This window comes from Rhinopithecus bieti, unplaced genomic scaffold (genome assembly GCF_001698545.2).
Source record: "Rhinopithecus bieti isolate Rb0 unplaced genomic scaffold, ASM169854v2 scaffold_57691, whole genome shotgun sequence".
Classification (NCBI taxonomy): Eukaryota; Metazoa; Chordata; class Mammalia; order Primates; family Cercopithecidae; genus Rhinopithecus; species Rhinopithecus bieti.
Window position 1 is genome coordinate 1,406,357 of NW_016824383.1, and position 27,110 is coordinate 1,433,466.

The following is a 27,110-nucleotide window of genomic DNA, read 5'->3' on the forward strand; positions in this document are numbered from 1 at the left end:
GAGAGAAGAGTAAAAGTCTTAAATACGGAATTTTTATTATATCTCTCAGATCAGAGAGTACTTCATAGTCACATTATTTATAAATATACAAAACCACATATAGATGTGCTACATTAAAAGTGGATCACTCTTAAGTGTCTAATACTTGACTTTAAGACCTGGGGGCAAGTACCTTTTAGCAAGAGTCTAGATTTCTAATATACTCATCCTGATAATACTTACTAAAGTAGTCTTTCTTTCAGATTTAAAAATTCTAGAAAATATGTAAATTAAAAAAAAACTAATTGGAGAAAACCTTTCTAAAATTATAAATTATGTAAAATTTTGGTTAAAATTTTGCAAAAATTAGAAAAATATTTTAAAATGCACTGTTAATTTCAGATGTAAAGATCTGGTACAAAGAATGCTATTAAAACAGCAGCAAACTGAATAGCATGGTATGCCTCACATTTAACATCCGTAAAACATGTATGATAATAGATATTGTGTGGGAGGCTGAGCTACCCTGAAATACAACTGCTAAGGGAATTCCAGGAAGAATAATTGAGAATAAATATTGTTTGAATTATAACAACATATAGCCTATGAAATCAGTTTCCAATATAGTTTAGCCAGGAGCTACTGCAACAATGACAACATTTGTTGCAGTAGTTCCTGGCTAAACTATATTGGAAACTGATTTCATGAATTTGCCCTACACAATAAATAAGCAAGCAAAGGAAGAAATGTCTGCTTCCCCAGTGCTGGCTTTGACTGAGAGTGCCATCTGCAGACCGCAATCACCCACTGAACTTTAACACCATTAGGTGACAGTGTGCTATCATACATGCAAGGCGTTGGTCAAGAACTACAGAGCTAACAAATACTAACCACACTAAGGAATTCAGGTACTCCACAGTATATTAACAATATCAAGCACAATGCAGCTGTCAGAAGACAACGACAACAAACACTTGTGAATAGCAAGAGGGTATAGAATTTGTTACTAAGTTTAGTAGAAACCAAATTTGACTTTTGTCCTAATCAAAGATGTAATTTAACAGGACACTTTATAAGGATACTATAATTAACAACAATTTATTCTATATTCTCAAATAGCTAGAAGAGCAGATTTTGAATGCTCCCAACACGAAGAAATATAAATGTTTGAGGTGATGGATATGCTAATTACCCTGATTTGAACATTACACGTTGTATACATGTATGCAAATATCACACTGTAAGTCATATAGACAATTATGTATCGGTTAAAAATAAAAGCAAAAATCTTTTTAAAATCAAGCATCGAATTCCATCACCCTAGTTTAATCAACCATCACCTAGTTCAAACTCCATTACTGCATTTAGTCCTAGAGAATGCTATTAATTTGGCAACTTAATTTGTAATCAGTGATTTGGGGGGCCACATACCAATAAGTTATTGTGCGGGAGGTGGGGAGAGAAAGAGAGAGACACAGAAAGAGGTCTATAATTTTAAAATCCTAAGAACGCAAAGTACCCACTAACTCGGTAACTCTTCTCACCCTATTCGACCTCCACTGAACTAGAAGGTGAAGGGATTTGAAAGCCTGCCAGGTGACTGAAATCTACGTCCTCACTGTGCCTCTAACTAGCAGTGTGACCATGGACATTTACCTTGCACGTCCACCCTCATCTTTCCCATTTATGATATGGGTGTAGACACCTCATGCTGAAGGCAACCAGCTCCTTGGAGAGGCAAATGAATAAGCAGTAATTCTGAGGCTATTACCACACATACTAGCACGGACTCGTGAACCCATTCATACTACAGGGTGAAAAAATGCTTGACACCAGTGAGCTGTCTGTGGCTTAACAACAGATGACCATGGTACAAAATACTTGAAGTGCCAGTGGGAAAATAACATTTTTTACTAATTTGGGATCACTAATCATACTTTTTGGACTTACACTCCTTTATTTCTATTAACTCCTTATGGCATCTGATTTTCCCTCAGACTTTTCGAGATTCCAAAAGAGCACTGAAGATCAGATGACTAAGGCAAGCAAAGAGGCATTTTTCTCCTGATTTTCCTAAAGCAGATTCATCTTCTCTGCACAGATGCAGGGATGATAAAAGAGAAGAGAAAGGGTGAAAGCAAAACTGGGCAGCTTTGGCCCTGATTCTTTTAGTGTTTTTGACTTCTCATTTCTATTTCTCTCTCTCTCTCTCTCTCACACACACACACACACACACACACACACACACACACAGACACCAAAACATCGGGTGGTGACAGATTCCTCCCCCCTACCTCTTATCGGCAGTGGGAGTAGAGCTGGCAGGATGCAACTGCCTACAACTGTTGGCTATAAAGATCCTCCTCACTATTAATGTCCCTGAGTGAGAAAACAACTTTGAAAAAAAGACACATGTAGTTTCTGCTCTGAAACTGGCCACAGTCTGTGACCTATCTCCTATCCCCAAGACTCACTTCTCTGGTTTGCTAATCTCAATAACCTAAAAGCCAGGATCCGGGATTGCATATTTCAACACCTTTCCCACGGTCTGCTGTTTTGGTTCTAAACAAGTTCCTCTTCTAAAATGAAATCCATATGTGCAGTAAGAGAATTAAAGACAGCGAGGACTAATTTCCCCTACCTCACCACTTAGTGTGCTGCAACTAGGTTAGTTGCCCAACTACAGGATATAAATTTGAGCCAATACAAGTTGTATGCAGAAGTATGGGTGTGCCATTTACTAGTGGTATGACTTAAAGAAAACATCAATCTGGCTCAGAAATTTAAATAATGATGATTTTCTATCATGCTTATTTAGAAAAGCATATAGGTTGTATATATCTAATCTGAAAATCTGAAATCCAAATGTCCCAAAATCAGAAACTCTTTTAGTGTCTACATGATGCTCAAAGGAAACACTTATTGGAGCATTTAAAATTTTGGATTTTGGATTTGGGACGCTGAACCCATATATTTACTGCAAATATTTTAAAATCTGAAAAAATCTCAACTTTCAAACAGTTTGGGTTCCAAACATTTTGGATAAGGGATAATCAACTTGTAATAAAATAGCTGCTTATTATTTTTAATTTTAACTCTACTACAGTGACTGAAACATAGTTTAAAAAAAGGAACAGATACTTTTTCATGTAATCCGCTCATGTAACAAGCAGTGATTTTGTTTATCAGTTATGTGGGTGCCCTGTCAAGAATTTCACAAAACAAAACTCTATGACTCATTTGCCATCCATCCATTCATCCATGCACCCATGAGCCAAACAATGAATTAATCATTCATTTAACAAACATTTATGGGGTGGTTTTAGAATACAGGCATATTATCCTTGAACAGCATTTTGAAATAGGCAATTTAAAAATGTGAAATCTTCTCTTTTCCTCTCTGTGACCAACCCTAATTTGTGTTACTCTGTTTCCTAGTGCTTGGTGCCAGGTACCATCCTTCCATATCACAGTTTTACTTTTCACCATGAAATATCCCCACTTTCAAAATCTTCTCCCCTTCTACATTTTTACCTAGTCAAATAAACAAAAAGTAGAAGATTTATTGACACCTGTAACTATACAATAAGGATTACAAAAGAAATAAATGTTGTGGCCCTGAGCTTGAAAATAATATATTCCTATTGGGGGAAAGAAAACCACATAGGAAGTCATTAACAACAGCGCATATGCACACACACACACACACACCCCACATTATAAACAATATGTGTATAGACTAATGGCAAACAAATAATGTTGAAAGATATCATCAGTGTAGCATGCATTAAATTGAAGAAAATATTTATGCAAATGAATTTTAAAAGACTTGAGAAATACCTAAGAGAACATTAGGTCATTTAGCATTTGAATTAAAAAAAACGGGAAAAGTGCAAGCAAAAGCATGTAAAAGACAGTAACATAGCTGGACTAGACGAAAGAGGCTGAGACAGGAAATAAAAAGGGGTGAAATACGAGATATTTAAGTTGGGGAAGAGAGTCAGGGAGGGAAGTCTAAGTCATTCATAGAACAAATCAGATATCAGGATGAGAAGTATAGAAATCTATAAGCTAAAACGGGTAAAAGAAAGCTGCCAAAATTCTGAGACACAAGAAAATATATACTAGCTGCTAGGAAATTACAGCATTTCCACCTTCAATCTGTTACAGGCACATTTAAACCATTCTAATTTTAAAAAGTTATAATAAGCTCTTCTGTTAAAAAGACTACTTCATCTATATATTCATGTGATTGAACTATGATTGTTTTTTAATACCCGTTTTTAGAAAATATTACCTTTGGACTCCAACTCCATTTTCTTTTTCTTTGCCCATATATTATGGTAGTTTTCAGCCATCATTTCTGCCATAGCCTTAAAACAAAAATATTTATTACTTCAATAAGTAAAAAAGGATAACATTGCTTTTTAATATGTAATATTAGATGCCTTAAAGGAATAACTAATACAGTATTAGTGCTATGATACACTTAAAAGATAATCACACACTCTTCTTTAGAATCTGAATCCCAGTGAATTGTAAGGATTTGCAATATGACACAGTAACTAAACAGCAGATGAGAATGGTCATTGTTATTCATAATGTTTGAAGACATTGATTCAATAATGAAACCAAAATAGCTACGGACTTCAGAAAAAAAAATTTTATTTACAAGTTCTTGTTTTAATTTCCAAAGCCTTAAAAATGACCTAAACCTTATTAAACATGAATGTGGAGAATGTCAGATGGACAGTTAAAGATTTGATTTCTAAATCAATCTCTGTCCAAACTAGGTGAGAGATCTTAGATTAGCCAAGTTAATCTTTCTGTGACCTTTTGGGTTTTGATTAAGTAAGATTCTTTTTACATTTGATTTTCAAGTTTACTGTGTCATTTTAAGACATTCATATGGGAGCAATAACAAATGGCAAACAAAACAATTTAACAATATGTAAATTTTATATTTTCGTCCTTATTTCTCTTGGAACAATACAGTTACCAACAATGCTAATATGTTATTTGAACACCAAATTGACCTATCAAGTTTATGTCTCAAGGTAATACATTTTATCTTACTTTCAAATCTGCTATTTCAAAGTAGGTTCCTTGGTGACAAAAAAAGAACAGAGGAGACTATGAATGGAGCAATAAGGATTGCAAATGCAATCAATTTCTCAGGAAAAACTTAAAAGAAAGTGGCCCTTGCGCAGAGCATTATTAACTATTTACTTTCTTCTCACACACAACTATTTAACATAGAGATTTTTAAATGGCTATTATCTTTAAGGAAAATATATTATATGGCTGAAACACCCTAGAAAAAGTTGTTTCAAATTTTCTTTTTTTTTTTTTCTCTTTGAGAGGGAGTCTCACTCTGTCACTCAGGCTGGAGTGCAGTGGTGCGATCTCGGCTCAGTGCAACCTCCACCTCCCAGGTCCAAGCGATTCTCCTGCCTCAGCCTCCCAAGCAGCTGGGACTATAGGTGTGTGCCACCACACCCAGCTATCAATTTTGATAGTACTAAAACATTAGAGTATATCATCTATAAATTCCGTGGATCCATTATAGGATCACCACATTCAAATAAACCACACTGTGAAATATATGCAGGAATGTATTATGTGATGCTTCTTAAAAATTCAATTTCGAGACTATGTTTAAAAGTTAACAGTACTTACATGCAGGTCTCTAGAAAGGGTAACATTGCTCATGTCAATGGCCCGGGGACTGTAACCATGGGCAGCATCTACAGAAACCTAGATCATTTGTGTGAAAAAATAGTGCCTCATTAAAAACCTTGTGAAGAGAGACTTAAATTATACTTTAAAAATATAACACAAACTTCCAAACGTAGTGTTTCCTCAGACAAAACTGGCAAGTTTCTTTACAAAATGATGTTGTAAACACATCTCGCACATTAAAATTATATTTGGGTGTCTGAAAATGATTTATGATTGACAATCCTGAAAATTAACTATCCGAATTTAACATATTGTGCCATGAATCCAAAATTCTGAAACATTATCTTATGCAGGGGACCATTACATTTTTGAGTTTCTTACAAATCCAAAATGGCTGCAATGAAATTTACTCTTCCTTAAGCAAGTGAGAGTTCATCAAAGATGTCAATATTTACGAATGTCTTCATGAGTCAAATGTTAGAATAAAGTATAACCAACTTTTAAATTATAATAGTATATCATATGGTATTCAATAATGCACTTGGAAATCCTCGAGGAAGAGACTTCTTTAATTTCTGAATTAAAGCTTTTAAAAAATGAAATATATCTCTTCATCAATTTTAAGGAAGTTTCACTACCATCCTGGGCACTTACCTCCTTCCAACCAATGGCATATTATGTGAAAGTGTACCACAGAAATGAGCTCTGGTTCCTGCTTATAAATCTAAAACTATACTGTGATATATTTCATAATCGTGTATATTCTCTTATTAAAAATGCATAAACAAAAAACAAACTAAAAACAAAATGAAAATATAGCTCATTATCATGTTTGTAAAATAAAAGTGAGTGTAACATATGCTATAATTAATAACAGGCTCATAATGATACTTAACTTACGGGTCAGATTTGACGGCACCCTGGCTTCTGTGCTTTCATCATGAGGACACTGTTCAAACCTTGTTTAAACGAGGCAAACACCAAACTGGAATAAATCCAGCTTTTTCTGTACCTCACTTCTGTTTTCTGAGCATCACTTCCCTTTTTGTCTATAAATGTTATCCGGCCACATGGCAGTCCCTCCCGGACTCTCACTGAGCCTGTCCTGGTTCCAGGGACTGCCACTGGTTCTTTGCTCAGTTAAACTCTGTTAAATTTAATTTGTCTGAAGTTTTACTTTTAATATGTTAAATAGACCACCTGCCTCAAAGGCTGGTATGAAATGAGGTAATGGATTAATGGATTTAAAACCCGTAGCAAAGTGCCTGACACAAAAGAATGGATCAGGGATTTTAGTAAATGGCTATTTTCCCTGCTAGTATACTATCATTACCACTACCAGTAACATGACTACCATCAACACCATAGTTCCCATACAATTGTAGTGAGGAGTGGGTGAACATATTTGGGAGTCATAATTTTGCCTACCACAACACACAAAATCAAAGTCATTATTCTCTGCTTGCTGTCCCCAGCACTCCTATGGTCTTTACTTCACCTAACATGGCTATCAACCTGGGGACACAAGCTAGAATCCAGGGAATCACCTCAGATTATTCCCCTTCATCATCATGTCAGTGTCCCCACCCAAATCTCATCTTGAATTGTAGCCCCCATAATTCCATCCTGTTGTGGGGGGTACCCAGTGGGAGATAACTGAATCATGGGGGTGCTCTCCCCCATACTGTTCTCGTGGTAGGGAATAAGTCTCACAAGATCTGGTGGTTTTATAAGAGGAGACCCCTTTCACTTGGCTCCTCATTCTTCTCTTGTCTGCTGCCATGTGAGATGTGCCTTTCACCTCCCACCATGATTGTGTGGCCTCTCCAACCACATGGAACTGTGAGTCAATTAAACCTCCTCCTTTGTAAATTGCCCAGTTTCAGGTGTGTCCTTATCAGCAGCGTAAACACAGACTAATATACTCCCCTACATCTATTATCATGTATCAGCCACAAAATTCTGTCTACCTCAAAAATATCCCTGGGACATATCATGGCGTTCTATTTCCACTGTCTCTGCTCTAATTCAGACACAACATTTTTTGGTTTTTGTTGTTTTTCTGGGATGTCTACAACATCCCCCTAAGGAGTCTATCTTTCTTCCTTCAGTCTCATCCTTCTCTAACTCATTCTCCATTTTGTTGTCAGAATTACATTTCCAAACTATTTATTTTGTTCTTCCCTAAGCAATGTCTTCTCCACTGTACAGCAAAAATATGTGGGCACGGGCTGGGCTTTATTAATATCCCCAGCATCTGACACATACCATCTCTCATTAATGTTAAGATTATAAAATGATTCCCAATCTCACAGATATTAAAATAGGGCAAGTGTATGTCTTAAAACTGATGACAAATTACATTAGACTTTCTGCAAATTTTATTGATAGCAATAACTCTATAAGTCTATTTGTTCATAAATAGATTTCCCACTATTTAATCTCCCCTTAAACCACTTTCCTTACATAACTGAAATTTACAAGTTTTTCACTTTAAGTTCTTGAGGCCAGTTTTAATAATGTAGGTAAATATTTGCTTATTTAGGGGCAGATTCTTTTTATGCTTTTAATTGCCTGTTTTTCTTCTTCAGATACACAGAAATCAGAAGACTGGCCAGGTCTTGCACAATTTCAGGTTCCCTGGACTATGCACCATCTTGGAGCCAGGGGGTTTAACATTCATACTAATCTTATTAGCATTAACAACAGCAGTAGCAACTACCAGGTGTGTGGTCATTGGGACACACAGATTATCTCATTTTATCTTCAGAACAACTCTGAACAGTAGGTATTACTTTTTACCATTTTAAAATGAGAGAAAAGAGGCTCAAGAGAAATTAAATAATTTTAAAAGTCATAAACTATATTATGTAGATAGCAAACAGCAGCATCAAATTTTGAAAGTGATTCTAACACCAACGCACTTATCCAAGTCCTTAAGATGGTCCCCAGTGTCCTATAGGACCTGGCCCCTGAAACCACTGTACCCTCATGTTACTCACTGGATTCCAGCCTCGCTCACTTCCTTATCTCCCAAACACTCCCACCTTAGCACATGTGCAATGTTTGGGACATTCTTCCTCCAAATCTGTGTAACTCCCTCAACTCTTTCAGGTTTTTATTCAATTTACCTTCTGATGAAATCTACCTGAAAGCTCCATATTAAAATTGCAACTCACCTCCAAACACCTTCCAAATCTCCCTGTTGCACTCCCAATTTGCCTTTCTATGCTGTTTTCTCTTCTCACGATATTTATCATACTCTGTCATAGCATAGCTAGAACTTGTTTTTCTGAAGACAGGGTCTCTCTTACACTGTTACCTAGGCTGAAGTCAAGTGACACAAACACAATTCACTGCAGCCTCAACCTCCTGGCTTTATTCAATCCTCCCACCTCAGCCTCCTGAGTAGTTGGGATTACAGGTGTGTGCCGTGCAACCACACCTGACTAGTTTTTCTATTTTTTGTAGAGATGTTGTTTCGCCATATTACCCAGGCTGTTTTCAAACTCCTGGACTCAAGCAATCCCCCTGCCTTAGCCTCCCATAGTGCTGGGATTGCAGGCATGAGCCACCATGCCTGGCCTTTCTATCCGTTGTTTATTTCCCCCATTAGAATGTAAGCTCCTGGACAGCAGAGATTTTTGTCCATTTTGTCACTGATGTATCTGAAAAGCTTAGGACAATGCAGCATACATAATGGGTGCTCAATAAATATCTGCTGAAGGAATGAATGCATCATCCCTCTATCCTATCCTGTATTTTAGTTCTAGATAAGTAACACGTTCCAAAAATTTCATTCTAATCTCCCTTCCCCTTCCAGGGTGTAAGCTTATTTTTTCATTTGTTTTAAATAGTTTTTATCCTACATTTGTAGTACTGAAAAATGGATATGAGGTAAGGCATTGGAATTTGGGAGTAAACAAGTAATTGTTGAAAACCTGTGGGATATGCCTGAGATTGTCAGAAATGTTCTTTGCTGTTGACTTTAGTATCCCTACTAAGGAAGGGGTAAAAACCTACCCAGTTAACCCCTCTCCAATCAACTTCTTATAACTTTTATCAGCCCTTATATACTCTATTGTATATTCCGTCGAGTTGATACTGGTGTTATTCATACCCTTATGTTTGTCTTACATGTGCAAATTCTAAAGCCCTACGTGGGCGGTAAATTTCCTGAAATCAGGATTCGTGTCTTCCTCTGGTATTCATGGCAAACAAAGGACATTCATCAGGTTATTGATCCACATAAAGATAATAAGGACAAAAATTATGGTTCACCCATATTGAAATATATGCCAGTTATTCTTTTAAGTGATTAATAAGCATCATAACGAGAACACTCACAACATTCTTTCAAAGCAGAGACTCATACCAGCTTCATTTTAAAGATGAGAAAACTGCAGCATACAGAGGTTAACCAGTTTACCCAAGCTCACATAACTAGCTAGGTACTCAGGGGTGAGACCAGAATGTCAACCCAGGCTGGCTGTGCCAGACACTGTCATTAGCCATGGGCCATCTGTACATCCCTGAGGGAGTGCTGAGCCCCATTAAGAAAAAAAAAAGCTGAGGCATTCAGGGTCAGAATCACATCTACACATGATCTTCACTCATCCACTTACATTCCTTATATAAAATGATGCTATAAAGTGTTCCTTTAGTCAGAAGAGTTTATACATGATAGAAAATCGCTTAATAATCACATAAGAAATCAGTAACAGAAAAAAGACAAAGAAGTTTAACAAGATGATAGTTGGAAAACAAAAAGCTATAAAGCAAGTAATGGAGAAATGACAATCTATGTTAACATTTGAAATAATATTGGTTTATGCTTAAAGAACCTTTGGGCGAAAATAATGACAAGAGTTATACATAGATTTGTGGCCTTCGGTGTATATTGCTCCCTATTTCTGAGGCTGACAGAATTATTCTTTCTTTCCCACCTACAGGCCAAAGTGCTACAAACACAAATATACTTTTTCATTTACCACGAATGAAATGCTCTCAATAAATGCTCTCAACAGAAATACTGACATAACAATAGTAACAATAAGAGTTCACATTCAATGAGGCAAACAGAGATCAAGTACCCAAAGGTACATTTTTAGAAAGCAGCACTACTAGGATTTAAGCCCAAGTGGTGAAATTCCATAGCCCTTCCTCTTACCTTACAAACTATGCCTCTGGCACAAGCATCACCTAATATTTTGAAATCACATTCGAGATTTAAGAATAATTTTCAAAAATCACATGTCACTGTAAAAATCACTAAGACACGAGAGATGGTTCCACGGGTTAATAGGATCTATTAAGGGCTTACTACTAGAACAAAAAGGAGAAAGGGAAAGAGGGGTGATAGAAAATATATACGATTTTAAATTAGAGTACATAATTTTTGCTATTAAGAGCAGTGGAAGAATCTCCCTTATTTTTCATGAAGCTTAAAGTCATCTGCATTTGCAGTAATTTCTTATCTCTTATCTGCCTTACAGAATAATTTTTAAAAATCATCCCTTTCTCTACATTGTGTAGTGCCTTGTACATACCACTAGTCTCACCCTTTCTGTACCATGTTGTAGTAGATTTAACTTGACCTTATCTAATGCTATTTTATGACTTTTAGGATTACAATTGTCTTGCTATCTTTGTATTCTCATTGCCTAGTATGCATTTTGTGCTCAACATTTGTTGAAACAGATTAAAATAAAAGCTATTTTACTTAGAAAAGTGTAAAGAAACAAAAAATAGATAAAACACACTTTTATAGTTTCCATCCATATATGATACATCCCAAAGACAATTTAATGTAAAATATGCCCAAATCAGAACTCAATTTATTTAAAAGTATATTTCATCCCTTGTAAGTTGGATTCCTAGGTATTTTATTCTCCTTTGAAGCTATTTGAACGGGAGTGTCATTCATGATTTGGCTCTCTGTTTGTCTTGTTACTGCTATATAAGAATGTGATTTTTGCACACTATTTTGTATCCTGAGACTTTGCTGAAGTTGCTTTCAGCTTAGGAGATTTTGGGCGTGAGACAATGGGGTTTTCTAAATATACAATCATGTCATCGTCCACAAAACAGGGACAATTTGAGGACTTCTTTTCCTAACTGAATAGTCCTTATTTCTTTCTCTTGCCAGGGGGGGGGGGGGGGGATTGCCCTAACCAGAACTTCCAAACACTATGTTGAATAGGAGTGGTGAAGAGAGGGCATCCCTGTCTTGTGCCAGTTCTTCAAAGGGAATGTTTATCCAGTTTTTGCCAGTTCAGTATGATATTGGCTGTGAGTTTGTCATAAATAGCTCTGTATTATTTTGAGATGCGTTCCATCAAATACTGAAAATAAAAGAGGACACAAACAAATGGAAGACATACCATGCCCATGGAATAGGAAGAATCAACCTCTCTCGAAAATGGGCCATACTGCCCAAAGGTACATTCTTATAGATTCAATGCCATCCCCATTAAGCTACCAATCGACTTTCTTCACCAGAAATTGGAAAAAACTGCTTTAAAGTTCTACAATGGAACAAAAAGACCCCCGCATTGCCAAGACAATCCTAAAGCCAAAAGAACAAAGCTGGAGGCATCACGCCTACCTGAATTCAAAACTATACTCAAGGCTAGCAGTAACCAAAACAGCATGGTACCCTGTACCAAAAAACAGAGATATAGACCAATGGAACAGAACAGAGCCCTCAGAAATAAATCCACACATCTACAGCATCTGATCTTGGACAAACCTGAGACACCCAAACAAGAAAGGTGGGGAAAAGTTCCCTATTTAGATAAATGGTGCTGGGAAAATTGGCTAGCCATAAGTAGAAAGCTGAAACTGGATCCTTTCCCTTACTCCTTATACGAAAATTAAATTCAAAGATGGATTCACGTAGACTTAAATGTTAGACCTAAAAACCATAAAAACCCGAGAAGAAAACCTAGGCAATACCATTCAGGACATAGGCATGGCAACGGACTTCATGTCTAAACACACCAAAAGCAATGGCAACCCAAAAGCCAAAATTGGACAAATGGTATCTAATTAAACTAAAGAGCTTCCGCACAGCAAAAGAAACTAACCATCACAGTGAACAGGCAAACCTACGGAATGGGAGAAAATTTTTGCAATCTATTCATCTGACAAAGGGTTAATAATCCAGAACCTATAAAGAACTCAAACAAATTTTTACAAGAAATACAAACAACCCCATCAAAAAGTGCAAAGGATATGAAAGACACTTCTCAAAAGAAGACCATTCATATAGCCGACACATGAAAAAAAGTGCTCATCATCCAACTGCACACATCAGAGAAATGCAAATCAAAACCACAATGAGATACCCATCTCAACCAGTTAGAATGCAATCATTAAAAAAATCAGGAAACACAGGGCTGCCTGAGAGGATGTGGAGAATGGACACTTTATACACTGTGGTAAGGGATTGTAACTAGTCAACCATTAGTGGAAAACAGTGTGGCGATTCCTCAAGGATCTAGAATAGAAATTCATTTGACCAGTAATCCCATTACTAGAGGATATAAACCCAAGGATTATAGATCATGCTGCTTTAGATACCATGCACACGTATGTTTATTGCGGCATTATTCCACCATAAGCGACTTGGATCAACCCAAATGTCCATCAGATAGAGCTGGAATTAAGAAAATGTGGCACATATACACCATGGAACACTATGCAGCCATAGAAAAGGATGAGTTCGTGTCCTTTGTAGGGAAACATGGATGCAGCTGGAAACCATCATTCTCAGCAAACTATCGCAAGAACAGAAAACCAAATACCGCATGTTCTCACTCATAGGTGGGAATTGAACATGAGATCACTTGGATAGCAGGAAGGGGATAGCATTAGGAGATATACCTAATGTAAATGATGAGTTAATGGGTGCAGCAACCAACATGGCACATGTATACACACGTAACAAACCTGCACGTTGGTGCACATGTACCTTAGAAACTTAAAGTATAAAAAAAAAATTTGAATGATACAAAAAAAAGAAGTATATTTCAACTATGGAGCATATGAACACATGCTGTTAGACCCTCATGTTTATTTTCCAAAAAAAGGATATCTGTGTAAATAGGCATAATAACAAATATTGTGTTGTAACCGACATATATAACGAGTGAGATGAGGGGTCAAGAAAAGAATAATGACAGTTTTAGCTCCCAGGAGAAATGAGAGGGTCAAAGGTAAGCAGCTCACATGACCTTGTGACTAAATGTTAATGGGTGGCATTTGGGTGTCCACCCTGAACCCCAGCTTTTCCACATCAAGGCTGTGCCTTATTCTTGCCACCATTGAGCACCGAAGACCTAGTGGGTAGAGTCCTTGCTTGTTGGTTGAACTCCCGTGACATGGTCCAGTAGCACATGCTTCTGTGAATTTTTGCTCTGCCTGTGTGGCTTATACCTGCCTCGTGCAGACAGGAGCAACCCCTGTGCGTTCTAGATCTGGATCTGACTGTCTGAACATCTAACTCCTTTCCTAAGAACAACCCTCAGATCCCACACTGGAAATGAGAAGAAAGCTTTAATAGACCATTAACCAAACTGTAGCGAATAGAACAATGATGTCTTGTTTCCATTCGGAAAAACTTCAGGAACCCTTACAACTGAATACTTCTTCTTCTTCTTTTTTAAATGTTTTATTATACTTTAAGTTCTGGCGGTACTTGTGCAGAATGTACAGGTTTGTTTACATAGTATACACGTGACACAGGTGGGTTTGACTGCACCCATCAACCCGTCACCTAACATTAGGTATTTCTCTTAATGCTCTCCTCCCCTAGCTCCCCACCCAACGACAGGTCCTGGTGTGTGATGTTCCCCTCCCTGTGTCCCAATGTGGTTCTCATTGTTCAACTCCCACTTATGAGTGAGAACTTGTGGTGTTTGGTTTTCTGCTCCTGTGTTAGTTTGCTGAGAATGATGGTTTAAAGCTTCACCCATGGTCCTACAGCTGGTTACTTCTTCTATACTAGCCAGAAAGACGGAGGCTTGTACATAAAAGGTCCAGTAACTTATCATCAATTTAACTCACCTTGAAACTAAAGAAAAGGTAATATAGCTTTTTTCTCTCCCTTCATAAATTTTGTGAGCTCTTCAGAATTTTCCAAATTATTTTTTAAGAAAAACCCAATATTAAATTTAACAAAATTATTTAGTCCATAACATAAAACAGTTGGATTCATCACCGTGATCGAATTCTTACCTGGCTTGTCTGAGAAATACCCGACGAGTCCGGTTGTAAAGGCCATGCTGTCTCCCTCCCGAGTTCTTTCAAATTCTCCAGCCCCAAGCCAGCATGAAGTTTTTAAAGTTCTTTGATTGGCAGCGATAAAAATTTCTTTTTTCCTAGAGAAGAAAAAACAAAAAACAACAAGATATATTTATGATAAATGTAAATAAAACGTTAAGTGACGCTTTGCCTTTTGAATAGACCTGGCCTTCACTTTGTAAAAATTGGATGCGCAATGCTTATTTAAAAATAAAAAGGAAAGTAAAATTCTAAAAGCAGAGTGTGAGCCAGAGATCTAGTTTTACTAATGTTACTAAGAGGGACCCTCACTTTGTTCATTATATAGGCATCAAGGTCAATCTTCCTTTAGCGGACCTGGGTTCTAGGACCCTAACACAGAAACTACAAAGCGAGAGACCACAGAACAATAAGGACAGCTTATGTAACATACAAATGGAATCACAATGAAGTTAAATCCTTTATCACTTCATTTGTCAAGATACGGCGCCAATCTTTTCCCCAAAGAAGTCAAATATATGAAAACCTATACATTATAAGCACATTATTACTTTGTCACTCACTCCCTCAACGAAACTCCTTAGAAATGAAAGAACTTTTTTAAAGTACTTTAAAATATGGGAAGAGGAATAAAAATCAAAAGGAAAAAGAAAAATGTTAAGGAGAGAAGAGAATAAACACAGAAATGCTGACAGAAATAAGAATGGAGAGGAAAAGACAAATATAAGAAGGTTTTTTTAAAAAATGGGGGCCTTTGGAAGAAAAAATACCAACTTTAAAATAAAGAAGTCATTTTAATATAAAAACATGTAACAAAGAAAGATATTTTCCAAAAGAATAAAAACTTTACAACTAAAAAAAACAAACAAAAAATTCCTCACCTTTTCAGAACCAATATAGCTTATATGGCTTCATTAATGTTGAACTTAGAAGAGTCTGGGAATATATTTCCCCATAAAATCCATCCCATTTGCCAACTAAAAAAAGGGCAAACATTAAAAATTGTTTTACATGTGTTAATTTTAGAGGGTGTAGATATACAGGGTGTTTAAGTGCATGTTTGATAAAATAAACCTAAACATGAACTAAAGTTAACGGGTTCAAGATTGAATTTTTTTTTTTTTTTTTTTCTTCTTGAGACGGAGTTTCACTCTGTACCCGGGCTGGAGTGCAGTGGCCGGAACTCAGCTCACTGCAAGCTCCACGTCCCGGGTTTACGCCATTCTCCTGCCTCAGCCTCCCGAGTAGCTGGGACTGCAGGCGCCCGCCACCTCGCCCGGCTAGTTTTTTGTATTTTTTTAGTAGAGACGGGGTTTCACCGTGTTAGCCATGATGGTCTCGATCTCCTGACCTCGTGATCCGCCCGTCTCGGCCTCCCAAAGTGCTGGGATTACAGGCTTGAGCCACCGCGCCCGGCAAGATTGAAATTTTATCCAGCATAAGTCACTATAAAGATATCCATCCTAATCAATGTTATTTTCTTTTATTTTAAATTTCAGATTCAGGGAGTAAATGTACAGCTTTGTTGCATGGATATATTGCATGATGTATTTTCAGTAATCATCTGGAACAAGTCTTTTTATCCAGAGACTAGAAGCGCCCAATCTTCCTTAAACAGACCAAGGTCTTGTCATTGTGCCAATAAGCATTCCCACAGGAGGAGGCTAGAGGGACGCATGGTCCCAAGGATATCTATTCTGACCCATCTTGGGACCCCACCTGTGAAGTGTAAATAAAAAACATGCATTTTAAATAGGAAAACTAGAGTATGCATCTCAGAGTCTTCTCTGAATAATGCCACCTGTTTTATCCATTCTTTCATCAAATTTTCTCTCAACACATTCATTCCATATTATTTTGCCCATTTGTACATATCTCCATTTCCCTATATCATTTCTCGTCTGCCTACAGAGTCTGAGTAATTAGACTGGAATAGCTTCCTGTAATATTCCTCTCCATCACCAACTCCACCCACTCAGTACTTAGTGGAGTTTTTATGTAAGATAGATCCTTACTGACTTACGTAGTAAATCGGTTACTGAATGAAGAACCAGATACTTATCAAAACCTGCAAAAAAGGGTTTCTTAGAGGAACTGAAAGACTGACTGGCCAGGGCAATGTCTGAAACTCAATATGACATCTCTAGCATGATGATCTTGATTTGTTATGAAGCATACACATCCTCTGGAAGCAGCCTTTGGTGTCTGATTTTCATTTTACCAAATCAATATATGAGTATTTTAGGTCCTTGAATCATCTCAACTCAATTCCTCTGATGAACCTACTTTATCCTCTGTCAAGTTTAGACTGAGCTCAACTTAAATGTGAATATTCAGGCATAAGATTTCCTTTAGAAAATCTCATAATATGTAGAAATTATCTCATAGATGCAGCTACTTTAGTTTTCTCATTTGTGTTGTTTTTCTTGAAAACACACAAAAAAGTCACCTGGCCAATGTAATCTATTTTTAGTAAACTGCAGATCTAGTTGGTAGTAAGAAATACAACAGAAGAATAGAAAAGGTAAATAATTGTTAAATCCTGATTAATAATTTTCAAGATTTTATCTGATATAGAACTATACCTAAAACCTGGCCAGGCATGGTGGCTCATGCCTGTAATCTCAGCAGTTTGGAAGGTTGAGGCTGGCTGAACAACTGCTTGAGGCCAACAGTTGGAGACCAGCCTGGGCAACATAGCAAGATCTCATCTCTATTAAAAAATATTAACAATTAGCCAGGTATGGTGGTGTGCACCTGTAGTCCCAACTATTCAGGAGGTTGAGGCAGGAGGATCGCATCCCAGTAGTTCCAGGATGCAGTGAAGTATGATCACACCACTGCACTCCAGCCTGGGCGACAGAGCAGGACTCAAAAAATAAACCCAAAAAACCTACATATAAAACCAAAGTTTCCTTAAAAGGTGAATTCTGAACAGGGGTCACCATTTCCTCCTGAAGCCCTTGGTGATTATTGCTTTTTACTCAGATAAACAACATATGTTATAGAAACTACATTTATAATGTAATTAATAGATCTTTTGAAAGCTTAAAATAGTGCTTATTCATAAGTGTATCATATTTGCATTAATGATAGAGCTAGCTAAATATTATATTATTATATAAGCTAATTGTAATTAAGTATTTTTCCTAATTTAGATCAAGTTCTCATTTTAAAAGAGAAAACTGTCATGGTCAGAAGTATTTGAACAGTGACCAGTCATTAATAATGACTACTGAATAAGAATGTAATTCTCTTTTTACCTTGTCCATTGACCATTTGTCATGGGAGTGTTCTGCATATTTGTTAATGAAGTATTCCAACTTCTCAGGAATTGTAATACTATGAGAGAAGTAAAGACAAAAGAGCTTGATTTTCACAGAATTTACAGGAATCATATTAATCATTTACTCACAGCTTTTGAATGCTTATATCTCATTCAGTTTTAACTGGTAAACACTACTTTTAACAAAGAATTACATTTTTCTATTTTCAGAACAATGTAAGAAAAGTCAAGCAGATAATGTTCTATCTGCTCATCTTATATTGATTCATAGTTTATGTGCTAACATAACAAATTAAATATCATAAAACTATAATAACAATTATTATTAAATGTATAAATTGAAATAATTAAAATACATTCAAAGATTAGGACAATAGATTACACAACAAAGAAAAAACAAGCACTAAATTTAGTAGTGATGTGTTAAAATTTTTAAATATTCATGGTCCACAAATAACGCTGTAAATGTTACCAGTATTAACTATAGGGAAAATAATTAACTCCTGCTTTTTGTTAATATTTACTCTTGACTCCTTTTGTGTTTAAATGAGTATTTAGTTCCTTGATGTTGAGGACATGCAAATGATGACCAAGTCTGATGGTAAATCTAAGGCTTAAAACGTATCTATGAATGGAAAATCAAATATATATATAAAATTCTATTCATTAATGAATATATCTTATTAAAGTATTAACTTTGAGAACACAATTCTACATAAAATCTAGTATAAGATGGTTTGTTGTTGTTTTCCAGCAGTTAACAGTAATTGAACTATAAGACATACACATACCTAAGAAGCAATATATAAAAAATTGTACTCATCTAGAAATCATTGATACCACCGCGTAAACCTGTATCTGTTAAGAAGTCCCCAAAGGGGCAAGCCTAGATAAATTAATATCCATGCCCACACTCATTAATTAATTGGATTTAATGAACCAATGCCAAAACCATGACATTGTTCTGATATTTAAAAATCTCAGATTAGATCATATGTTAGCAAACCACAAACTTACCCATGTAGGAATGTGAACATGTGATATATTGGTTTACTTACTTCGGAGGAGATACAAAAGATCAATCACATAAGCCAAATACTGGGGGATGGGGGAAAGGGTCTTTTCTCACAGGACTGTCATCAAAGACCAAACATGCAAATTTAAGGCATTATCAAACTAACGGCATACCACTCAAGTTGAAATTCTGATCTGGTTATGGAAGCTAAATCAGCTGGGGGCCACTCAGAAGCCTCAAAGTTGAACTCCCAAGCAAATTCAGAAGCCGTGGATAAGAACTACCAAGTGTCTACCTTGCTAAAACTGATCTTGCTGAGCACCATGGAATCAGTAAGATAATGTGGCATGAAGAGGCAGCTTTCCTTGCACATGGAGAACCATGGTCCTACTTAAAAACAGTAACAACAACAACAAAATGCTCAGACTTCAAACACCTGAAGTTCCCAAACATCCTATCTGTAGAACAATTTTTGCAACTAAGTACATGTAATAAGTTTCATAATGTTAAAGAATGTTGTTTCATCTTTAGTTTTGGTTGTCAAACTGCATTCTAACTGCATGCTGAATTTTCCATAAAAATTCTCATTCGATATTCCCTTCCATCTCGTGCTGTGTTTTATCAAGCTGAACATCAGCTGTTAACCCTGGACCTTGCTGAGATGTAGTGATGGGTGAAGGGATTCCCTTGCCACTCACAGAAGCAGCTTTGCAGTGCATGCTGGGAATATCCTAAGTAAAAGATGTTATATAGAGGTTGATTTGTAGTTACTAATAAACACTTAGGGTAATGTTTCAACTAAAAATATAACTGACAGACTTTCTTAATTCTATTGTAGATATTACATATACGGAGTCTTGATTGTGTTAAGAATATCCTCGAAGGTACATATTATCTATTTCTGATATTATTATTATTATTATTATTACCATTTTATAAATTAAAAGGACCCCTATTAAAAGGATACCAATTCAAAGGGGACATGTATTAGAGAAAGTTCACTTTAGTACCTTATTCAATTTCAGACTTCACACATCATTTACAATAAAAATCTGCTGCAATAGAAAGAGTCCATACTTTGAGGTATCAACAGGTTGTGGGTTAAAGTTCCCTTCAGAATCCATTGATGACTGTTTTTCCATCATACTGACATAATTTGACTCCATGTAGTCTGGAGGCAAAGCTCCCGCAACTGCACTCAGGCAAGGCAGTGCCAGTTTGAAAAGCTCTTGCTCATATTTCTGGGAAAAATGGAGGACCAAAAAAGAAATTACTATATAGCAAAAGTTCTCAGCATGATCATCAGGGCTACAGAAGGTTGCAGAAGAAAATGTGAATTACCCTGGGCTAACTGAACTCTCTGATAATTCTTTTTCTAGAAAATGAAACACAGAACCTAAAACCCCATCAAACATAAAAGAAGCTGCAGCTAGATTTACAAACATAAAAGAAGCTGCAGCAGTTTCAGTTTAAGGAGAATAAAATCTTTGACTCTCCAACACATTGGAAATGAAGTAAACTTTAATATCGTCAATGTGTAAAATATCGTTACAAGATAAACATAATTTCAGTCAATAGGGACTACGTTCCTTATAGTTAGTTATAGATAATTCCTGTATATTATAATGAGTTTACATGAAAAATACAGAAATCATAACATTCTAGAGAGTGAGAAATTTTAACCAATCCATGTTGCATTATAAAGGTTTGAAAAATAAAATTCTGAGCTGGAAAAGAAATTCTATAGAAAGTATGCATGATAAAATTTATAAGAAGAGGTATTTGAGTATTAAGTTAAATTTATATTTATAGATATTTCTAAAAAATAAAAGTAATAATTTAAATTATTTCACTTTAAATGTTCAATGTTAAATAAATGTAAATGATTCTAAAAAATACTTACACATTATTTTAAAAGGACTCAGTTTACCAAAGGAAATTCAGTAAGAAAAAGTATTAAAGTGTTGCTACCAAATGTAATTGCAGACAAATATTCCTCTATTATGTAGCAAACTTGTGGTTATACTACTCCAATCATCTAATAATGTCAATCTGGGAATTCAAACTAATTTTGATTAATTTAAGCATGAACATACAAAACTTGTTGTTCTGCCTTTTCTCTAAGATCAACACCTGCCAGCCATCTGAAAACATATGAACTATTCATTATAAATTTTGCAACTATAAGGGAATGCCATATATCCAATGCAACATTGAGTGAAGGTATCTAAAGCTCCATAGCAGCAAAGCTGGAGACTTTAGCAGGGAACCGGGATATTACAATTACATAAGATTTCATGTTTTATATTTTTGTATTGGATATAATTTCTTTGGCCTTTATAAGATTGGAGATGGGACTAGGGAGAGTCTGAGTCCAAATGCACCAGAAACTTATCAACCCTGCGCGTAATTTCCTGAACTGCTTAGCCATTTTACATTCAGAAACAGTGTTACGATCACAAGGAAAATGCTACCATAATGATTAAGAAAAATAAATATAAATTGCATTTTCAACATTTATTATGAAGTTGAGAAAAGAGAAAAAATAAAGCCGTATGTGTCTTGGTTAGCAAAGACAGTATTCAACTAGGAATACTATCTTACTAAGAATGTGTGGCTTTGTGCCATTTTACTGATACAAACAAACCCACAAAATATTAAATTACCTTTTGAGACAGGGCATCAAAAATGCCCCAGAACAACTTTCTTGACAAATGAAGTTCTTCTTCTGAGGCAGCACCAAAGTTTCCCCACCCTCCAGGCAGGCAGTAATATTTCCAGCATCTTTCATAATGATTTGTCAGCAGCTATGTGGGAAAACAATTATAAAAGCAATGAGCTATCAAAACCTTTTGGATTTTTTTTTCATTTCTCCTCATATGACACTGTAATGCTACATTATAAGGTCAACTGAAGTGAAATTGCTCAATCCCATGTAAACTGTCTTGGAGAATACTACCACCGTGTATACTATGTGTGATAGTTAATATTGAGGGTCAACTTGACTGGATTGAAGGATGCAGAGTATTGATCCTGGGTGTGTCTGTGAGGGTGTTGACAAAGGAGATTAACATTTGAGTCAGTGGGTGGATAGGGAGAGACAGACCCACCCTCAATTTAGGTGGGCACCATCTAATCAGCTGCCAACAGGGCTAGGATCAAAGCAGGCAGAAGAATGTGGAAGGACTGGACTTGCTGAGTCTTCTGGCCTTCATCTTTCTCCTGTGCTGGGTGCTTCCTGCCCTGGAACATCAGACACCAAGTTCTTCAGCTTTTAGACTTTTGGACCTACGCCAGTGATTTACCAGGGGCTCTTGGGTCTTTGGCCACAGACTGAAGGCTGCACTGTTGGCTTCCCTATGTTTAAGGTTTTGGAACCTGGACTGGCTTCCTGGCCCCTCGACTTGCAGATGGTCTATTGTGGGACTTCACCTGGTGACTGTGTGAGCCAGCACTCCTTAATAAACTCCCCTTCATATATACATCTATTCCATTAGTTCTGCCCCTTTAGAGAACCCCAACTGATACACTACGTCTCTTTCAAATTTAACACTGATTACAATATGAGGACCAAACGCCCAATTTTACAAATAACTATATCTTGTACAGCATTCTTTATGAGGTTGTTTGGATTCTACGTATCCCTGAGTTCTACATTAATCATTTACTTATAATTTTATGAATTGTTATTAATATCTTGCAATCCACATGTAAAACGAAGGGACTGATGTCAGGATGGCCCAGAAGCACAATAAAGGAACTATACGTCTGTGATTCTTTTTGTTCCGTCTCTGCCTCCCTGTGGCTTGCCTCAATACTTAATTCTCCAAGTCAATTTCCAAAACTGCTCTACTTGGATCACTTCTTTGTCTACATTTCTTTGGGGGTTACGGATGCAATTTATTACTTTACTGATTGTCTACACTGCTCCTTGCATTTTCACCTATGCATGTTGCTTGTTTAGAACTAACTGGAATGTCAAGGACAAGCAGAGAATCTTTCAATTATTTGGTAGTTCTTTGGATAATTTATTTTTGATCTATATTTGTCAAATTAATAAACTGATCTATATGACTATACATATTTCGACTCTTTCCTATATCTAAGGAAGAAAATAAATTTTAAGAATTACTGTTATTGATGTGGGCTGAATGTCTTATTGTTAAAATATTAAAACTCATTTACTTTTCCTTTCAGTTACAAAAAAATGAACACATCCACATATCCACATAATTTAGGAGTCACAAATGATGAAATATTGAGATCTAACATGCTTGGCTTAACACTGACATATCTCTAATGTAAAAGAGTTTTATTGCATAAGGGTAACAGCATGAGACTGTATCTTTTTTCATGAATTTTCCAGCATATTTGTATCAAAAAATTTTGCAAGACAAGGACCATTTTAGATGACAAAAAACATAAAAGCAGAATTTTTAGCAAGGATATAATTTATTTTACCTAATTCACTAATGTATCTAGATTTATTAAACCAAAGTCAGTTTTCACAGAGAAAGATTACTTTTGCTAAATATCCAGGATGCTTACTGTAACAACTCCATATAGACTCTTCATATCTCATACTTCTTCAGCACTGGTACTGGGTAGCCATTGGGGAAAAAATAATGCTACTGGATGGCAGTACAGAGTGGTCATCTATTAAAAAATCCATCACATTACTATATAACTCTGATGCAAACACTGTATTCTATATTGTGAGTCTAGATTATGATATTAAAGGACAAGAAAACATTCCCAACTCAGTAAGATAGAATGAGACTTGATCCTGAACAGAACAATAAATTTAGAAAAAATACCAGTGATTTTTCTATACTGTGTGACAAACTATAATTGCATATAGAGAGAGGTTATCTTTGAACCCTGTGAAGTGACATTTGGAGCCTGTCATGTGATTATTAACTTAGAAAATGTTGTCTTTAAAGCCTGGTCTTTATCCCTCGAGGTTTCTAATAATATTTTAGGCCAGGCCTATTACCATGTTTTCCACCTTAAGAATATCTTGGCTTATATTTTCGCTGTGGGCCTTCATCTTTTTCCTGTTGATTTCTATTTCCATTGTTTCCATTGAAATCATTGTTAAGATTTCTATAATCTTATAGAACTTGTTTATTGAAAGTTGCTGTATACATTCCTATAACTTCTAAATGCCCATTTCAATAATTGGGAGACATTTTCCAGCATCAAGCATGATGTATCTAAGAAATGTATGTGTTGTCATAGAAAATAAAATCAGAGAAACCAGTCATCAAATATCTACACACATTTCCTATACTTACTTTAAGAGGCATCTTTGCATGTTCATTTAATAATGGGACATCAAATACTAATCTTCTGAGTAAGTGCTGCATCATAGAAGGTCTCAGTTGTCTGTTAGAACAAAGTTAATGTTAATAATGCTGAGCAATGTGTCTAAACTAAGTAGATCATTCATTAGAATACATTATGTAAGCCAAGGACCTGAATCTATACCTCTCTTCAGATGGTATTCATTAGACGTTCTTTGTCCAAAGATCGGCTACTTAGTTAATTTTATATAAGGTTAGATTTCCCAACTCATCTCTATCCCCCAGATCTGAAGACCACCCCTTCTTTGCTACAGAAGATGTTTCTGTTCTGCTCCTTCCTTTCCAAACCACTCACAAATGCAGACCCCACTGTTTCCTAAGACTTTCCTCCATTAGATTTAGTAAATGTCCCTTCCCTCATTCCAATGGATGGTAAGAAGCAAAAAGAAGAGGGAATATCGGAACAGAAAGGAGGAAAAAATGGCTGAGACAGCAAATTTGCCAGAGAAGAAAGGGAGCGAAAATGAATACATAGTGAACATCTACTGCATCAGGCAACGGCAAGTGTTTCACCTCGTTTAACACTTAGAAAATCTCTGTGAGTGAGGCGTTTTGGTTCAATTTTACAGAATCTTAGATTAGGGAAGTTAAAGCGCTACACTTCTGATTTTCCACTTCTTTCAGTGCCATCTGGCTCTCAACCCAGACGCTCTACCATGGGTGAAAACGTGCCCTTCCCCCAGGGACTGCTAGGCAAGAGCTCCTGGAGCAGTTACAAAGGATCCATGACCTTTCTAGGCGCTTGAGAAATTCTCACTTTCACAGGCAAAACTTCATCAGGGCGAGACACGTTTCTGGTTTTCATAGTAACACATTCTAGCACTTCTACTGATAGGAAATGGTTTTCCAGGTTGGAGGAAATATTCAGCCTTCATCATTGCCCCACATAAATATGGTTTTAATATTATGCTGTATCACATTTTATATTTAAGAAGTCCCTTTTTTCTTTTCTCTTCTAGAAGAGGAGTTAAATCATCAAACACAGTCAAAAGGGGAGATCTATTCACCTCACCTAAAGTGGCCAAGGACTCCCGACACAATTTCTCCCCACTCCCAACATCCAGAATAGTATTCTATAACTGGTCAAAAGCTATATCCAACAGCTGGATACCCTAGGGAGGCTTGGAGGAACACTCCAGAACTCGACTGGGAGCAAGGGCGCTCAGAGAAGACTCATACCTCAGTATATGGGACTACCTAAAATGAATTAAATCTGTGGTATGGAAAATGTTTCCAAAATTCCAAATAATTTGTCAAAAGCCACACTGTAAATTCTGTTTTTTAAAGAAGAAGCTGGCGTAGAATTTGTCATCCACTCACCCACAAATAGAGAGTAAACAAACTTCTATAGAATCCCGCTGAGCTTTGGTAAGTGAACAGCCCTTAGAAAGTCTATACACAGTATGAAGTAATGAGTCAATGAGAGAAGCATGGTGCTCTGTGCCAGCAAAGAGAGGAGCACATCTTGTTAACAACGGCAAGACGGCTGTGCAAAGGTACCGATTGAGGGCCAAGGCCATGTCTGTAGCACTCAAAGCCGCCTGAAAAAGAATCAGAGAGTAGAAGGCCATTTGTGTTTGGCAGTAGATAACTTTCAAAGGGATTAACATGGGAACATGTAATTTCACTATCTAGAAGATGATAGCGCTATGAGACATGTAAATGTATTCTTCAGTTATATCTTTAAATGTGGGGTTCATATGATTTTACCACTAAAACAATCAACTCTCAATTTTCATAAAACAGATAAAAATGAATGAAATGACACCTATCTCTTCAAAAAGCTTAACAGGCTCAGATTCTATCATTAAATATCAATGGTAGGATCAACATAAGAAGACGATAATATCACAGATGTGTTTTCCTTTGCTAGGCAAAGAGAAGAGCTTATTCTCACAGTAGATCTCATATGCATAAATTCTTTCTGAATTCTCTTTATGATTCATATTTATTCTTCTCATGTCTATCAGCACCAATAATCAAAGGATAACTGTATTACTATGTTATCATCCATACTATTCAGGTCCAGAATTTCATCTGAATATGCAAAACAAAGAAAAAAAGTTTTCATTTCAGTTTTGTGATTCTGCTCTCGTATATTTTGTGAAGGGGCTACTGTCAGCTCAAGTCCTGATGTACTTTGAAATCAAAAAAGCACATTGAACTGATAAAATTAATGAGTACATGAAAGTAGGTATTAAATGTGTACAGTACTATAACTACTATAACAACATTTAGAACTTCAGCTTATTCCACAGTGTTTCAAAGAGAAGAACATTTAAGCTGATAACGGCAGATTCTCTGTGTGGGTCACCCAATATACAGAACAGATTTCAATCCATTTGTACCTTAACAAACGAAGACACCAAGATGATAATGACTCAACAATATCCATTAAATCATCGTAATTCTTTAATTGCTTTTATTGAGAAGCATAAGTGTTTAGGCCAATTTGGAGGTTGATACTGAACAGAGGTTAACAGGAGTCACTGTGACC

General features: G+C 36.3%; 1 protein-coding gene across 1 annotated transcript in view; it reads right to left on the reverse strand.

Moving 5' to 3' along the window:
- RYR2 (ryanodine receptor 2) overlaps positions 1 to 27,110 on the reverse strand; it is an 808,217-nt gene that overhangs the window by 166,047 nt on the left and 615,060 nt on the right. Inside the window, 12 exon segments of the mRNA XM_017862245.1 lie at positions 4,277 to 4,352; positions 5,659 to 5,736; positions 14,902 to 14,919; positions 14,922 to 15,044; positions 15,498 to 15,504; positions 15,839 to 15,906; positions 15,909 to 15,923; positions 18,210 to 18,288; positions 20,325 to 20,488; positions 21,914 to 22,054; positions 24,545 to 24,635; positions 25,934 to 26,154. Coding sequence (XP_017717734.1) covers positions 4,277 to 4,352; positions 5,659 to 5,736; positions 14,902 to 14,919; positions 14,922 to 15,044; positions 15,498 to 15,504; positions 15,839 to 15,906; positions 15,909 to 15,923; positions 18,210 to 18,288; positions 20,325 to 20,488; positions 21,914 to 22,054; positions 24,545 to 24,635; positions 25,934 to 26,154 — 1,081 coding nt within the window.